Below are 4,190 nucleotides of genomic sequence, written 5' to 3' on the forward strand. Positions count from 1 at the left end.
CATGTAGTTAGTACTAATAAAGACAGCAAAAATGTCTGACTGGAAAATACTGATTCACATAAAGAAAATCATCTCTCATTAGAGTCTTCTTATGGGTATACGAGCTACGTTAATAAAATGGACTACAAACTGGAGTGGCTAGACCTATGTCCTGGATATCTGTGGGACATCCAAAATTCAGAATTTTATCATCCTAAAAGACACTTATCATATTCACATTTGTGGGCTATAGCATCCCAAAATCATAACTTAGATCATCTAAAATGCCAAGTATTTATGACCAGAGGTAGTAACAATAACAGTTTAAGAACGACACCATCCCTTGCTAAACCACACATCACAGCTGCTATCCATTCCTCAAATAAATTCACCCAGCTATTCACATACAACAGGAAGAGCTAAACTACAGAAAACAATATTCAACTCTACGGGTCATCACAACAGTTCCAATTTTACAAATCATACACACAGCGCATACTAATAGATCAAGAAGAAACCTTAGCTTCGAGGTTCTACCGATGATCTAATGAAAGACCTTCTCCACCATACCTGGAAAGATCTAATAAGGTTCGGACACTCAGCTCCTTTAGTCGCATAGAACTGGAACCATTCCTCAAACAAACTCTGCTGCTGCCTGAGTGGGAGGGTTAGAAGACCTCGCCCTAAATTCTCTTCCAATGATCTGATATCAAGACCTTTGGAACAGCGCTGTAGCCAGCCAAAATCCAACAGCATCGTGCTGAACCATCCGTGAAAGAGAAGGCTCCGTACGTCACCACGGCACTGCACTTTTCCTTTGCCAAGTGCAATGAACACGCAAGCTGATATTCGGCTTAGCTCATACCTGATCATCGGTGATGCTTGCTCATGCATCCTGATGAGCCTGTCTTGCTTCGCCCACAGTTCTACAAATTCCTCCGCCATGTCATTGTTCAAAAGGATGTCTAAGAGCCAGTTGAGGTTCTCTGTTTGGCTAGATACCCTCTCGATCAGTGGCTTACTCCCTCTAACTACCACAGCCTGACCTGTGTGATCTGTTGATTCTGCGGCCTCCTCAAAGAGATCAACCAGTGAATCCAAACAAGAATAACAGATTTGGTACAGGCTCTCCTTGTTTAGCCCTGAGGTGTCCTTTTGATAGACTGAACTTTTGCTTAGAAGACCATTTACCAGAGATTGCATGTCTTTTCTTGCCCCGCTGTTGGTGCTGCTAGTGACAGATTGGATAAGCTGCACCGTGAGGTCATCTGAGCTTTTCCAGCTGTGCGGACGCAATCTTGCCAGTATATCCTGGGATATTGCTTCATCAAACGTGAATCTTGCAAAGAGATTCTTCAGCTTGTCTTCCTCATTCTCACTCCAGGGAACAGCTTCTATGTATGTCAAGCATGATTTTATTCCTCTGTCGAACATGATTGAGGAACATACCTGCAATTCAAATCATAGAGCTGTTTAGCAATGTCCAGAGGTAACTAATGTAATCAGCATTGAGTGGCATGGTTACAAAAGATAAGTAGACAGAAAAACAGCCAGTGCCAAAATTGACATGCTGATAACCCTTTAGTCCCCTGTTTATATATTTTAGAGCTGACGTGACTCTAATCTAAATTTGACATCAGTATATATAAATTAGATGTGTATTAGTTGAAATTATGCCTACAGTCCAATTGAATTTACTACTTCAACATATGAACAAGCTTGGGAAATGACAAGAATACACAATTGAAAAGTTATTCAAAATGGGAATTATGGTTCTATAATAGCAGAGAAATAACAGCAGCAACCACTAATTAGTATGACAGATTATATGCTATTAATTAACATTAAACAGGTGTTGCATATACATAAGGCAAAATGTGGATACTTAATGAGCTCCTTGTTTTCCTTGAACTGACAAGACAACTGCCTGTTAGTATATTTAAGCAGAAAAAAGGAAGGTACAAAAACAGTATAACCGTCAACTACAGAAGGATAGAGCAAGAGAGCTAGGAATGGATCCACACAGATCCTTGGAAAGACATGAAACACGCTGAGCACCAAAAGACTACACACTAAAGCTCTGTTCAATAAGCGGTGCTAGATAACGTCATGACGCCTAGGTGCTAGGCAGAGAAGCACACCTAGGCATTTTGTCTAGGCATTGTACAAAAGTGCACCTATATACAAATTTGCAACGAATTAGAGATGAGTAAAGATGAATTATGATCACTGAACTCATGGATGCATGATAATGTCAAATTTTTTGTAGTAATACGCCATACTCTGTTTATTTAACAATGGGCAACTGAACGGAAAAAGTACAGCTGCCGAGGCGCTAAGTGGATCCTGACTGCCTGCTTAGTGCTTTTTGAAACATTGAACTAAAGCATCGTTCATGAAAGCCCTTTAGAGCCAGCCCAAACACAGAGCAATGTTTTATCCTATAATAAAGAGGCTCCAAGGCCACGAACAGTCATAATGTGGTAAGGTCAAATTGAATGATTACAAGTGCTTCAGGTGGCACTATTACCTTATCCATCTATCAAAGTAGAAATGTTAATAACAAAATTATACCTGTAGTAATTAACACATTCACACTGCATGATTCACATGAAAAAGAAATATAAAGTATGAAGTTGAGCAATCTAAAACCTCTTATGTTACAACTTACAACATGCAGAATTTGGCCAAGAAAACATGAAGGTAACGGTTTTGATGAAAGCATAACAAGAATGCAACCCATCAATGCCTATGACTTCATTTACGGTGACACAATGTGCAAATTGTTCACAATGCAACATCAAGGCTGGGGAATTTATGGCAAGAGCGAGTCTACGCACTACTCCCACCCTGTGCCAGGAGACTATATGCACTGCTATTGATACCACATAAAGTATGCATTTCTAAGAGAACCGCTAAATTGTCCCAATTCTATGATGGATAGTGAAATGCAATGGTCAGATAGTTAGTACCAGTTACCAAATCATGGACACTATCCCGCTAGTGCATTGCACCAAAACGTCTTTTCCCACCCACTTTACCGTTAAATTTCCCCAATTCTATGATAGATGCTCCCAATTCCTCTTCCTCACCTCTAGCACATCGATGGCCAGCGACACACCGGCAGCTGCAAGCCACCGCATCGGATCAGGCTCATACATTAGTTCCACTGCGGCCCTGAAAGCATCCAAATTCTCCACCCCATCCACCTCTATTCTCTTCCCGCCACCACCCGCCACGGCGTCCTCGCTGGGCGCCATGGCGGCGAAGAAGGCGCTGCAGCCGCACAGCACCCTGGAGTCGAGCTCCATGTGCACGCACCTCCCGTCCCTCCCCCGCAGCAAGAGCCTCAGATCCAGCGCGGCACCGCTGGCTGCCGCCTCCTCCCGCACGGCCACCAGCGGCGCCACCGAAGCCGACGCGGACGCCAATGCCGGCCGCTCCGCGGGGACCACGACGACAGCCGCGTCCTCGGTCGGAGCCGGCGCCGCCGCGGTTGGCGGCGGAGGGGGGAGCGGGAGGGGCGGCGGGACCACGCCGTCGGGGTCGATGGGGGAGACGCGGCCCGGCGAGAGGATGCGGCGCGGGTCGATGAGCCCGCCGAGGCCCGCTAGCCTGGACGAGGTCGGCGAGCCGTGGAACGACGGCGCCGAGGGGGACTTGGGCGGCAGCTTCCTCCCCGCCGCCGGGGACGCGACAGCTGCGGCGGCGGAGGACGGGGGGAGCGGGCGGAGGTCGGGGCTATCCGGCGCGCCGGCGAAGGAGCAGCACCAGGCGCGCGGGCGCACGCGCGCGGCGCCCCCGCCGCTTGCGCCGCCGCCGCGCCTACGTGGGGCGCGCGGGCCCCGCGCCGCGTCCGCCGCCATGTGACCCAACGCGACGCGACGGCGGGAGATCTGGAGTGCAGCTGCTGGTGGTGGTGGACTGGTGGTCCGGCGCGCTAGTGTTGGGATGGGGCGGAGGAGGAGGGGGTGGCGGCCATGGGGGGTTGGGAGGTGGGGCGAGGGATTCGAGGAGTGAGCAGCTCGCAATCCAGTGAGCTTCCTCTTCCACTGCTTCGCTTGTGTCTCTGTGGGCACTGGCTGTGGCAGGCCTGCCAACCTGGCGCCGCGGTCCGTGAGGTGGCCCCGTGGACCGGGTCCATGGACCGTTAGCACGTAGGGCCCACCTGGAGGTGGAGCGGTGGGCGGGTGCGCGCCTCGGATACCCCG

At 48.9% G+C, this 4,190-nt stretch overlaps 1 protein-coding gene across 1 annotated transcript; it reads right to left on the reverse strand.

Moving 5' to 3' along the window:
• Window positions 1-249: 249 nt before the first annotated feature.
• On the reverse strand, window positions 250-3,988 carry LOC101778711 (BTB/POZ domain-containing protein At2g13690). Its single transcript, XM_004955869.4, has 2 exons — window positions 3,072-3,988; window positions 250-1,428 (listed from the first exon to the last, which is right to left on the reverse strand). Exons 1-2 carry the CDS (start codon window positions 3,843-3,845, stop codon window positions 499-501), a joined length of 1,704 nt encoding a protein of 567 aa, XP_004955926.1. The 5' UTR covers window positions 3,846-3,988; the 3' UTR covers window positions 250-498.
• Window positions 3,989-4,190: the final 202 nt, after the last annotated feature.

This window comes from Setaria italica, chromosome II (assembly GCF_000263155.2).
Source record: "Setaria italica strain Yugu1 chromosome II, Setaria_italica_v2.0, whole genome shotgun sequence".
In the NCBI taxonomy this organism is placed as follows: Eukaryota; Viridiplantae; Streptophyta; class Magnoliopsida; order Poales; family Poaceae; genus Setaria; species Setaria italica.

What these genes read in the sequence shown, in the direction of transcription:
- LOC101778711 (XM_004955869.4), bottom strand. Translation starts at nt 3,845, where the DNA reads ATGGCGGCGGACGCGGCGCGGGGCCCGCGCGCCCCACGTAGGCGCGGC. An exon ending in TGGCCATCGATGTGCTAGAG is followed by an intron (nt 1,429 to 3,071) that starts GTGAGGAAGAGG and finishes TTTGAATTGCAG; the next exon opens with GTATGTTCCTCAATCATGTT.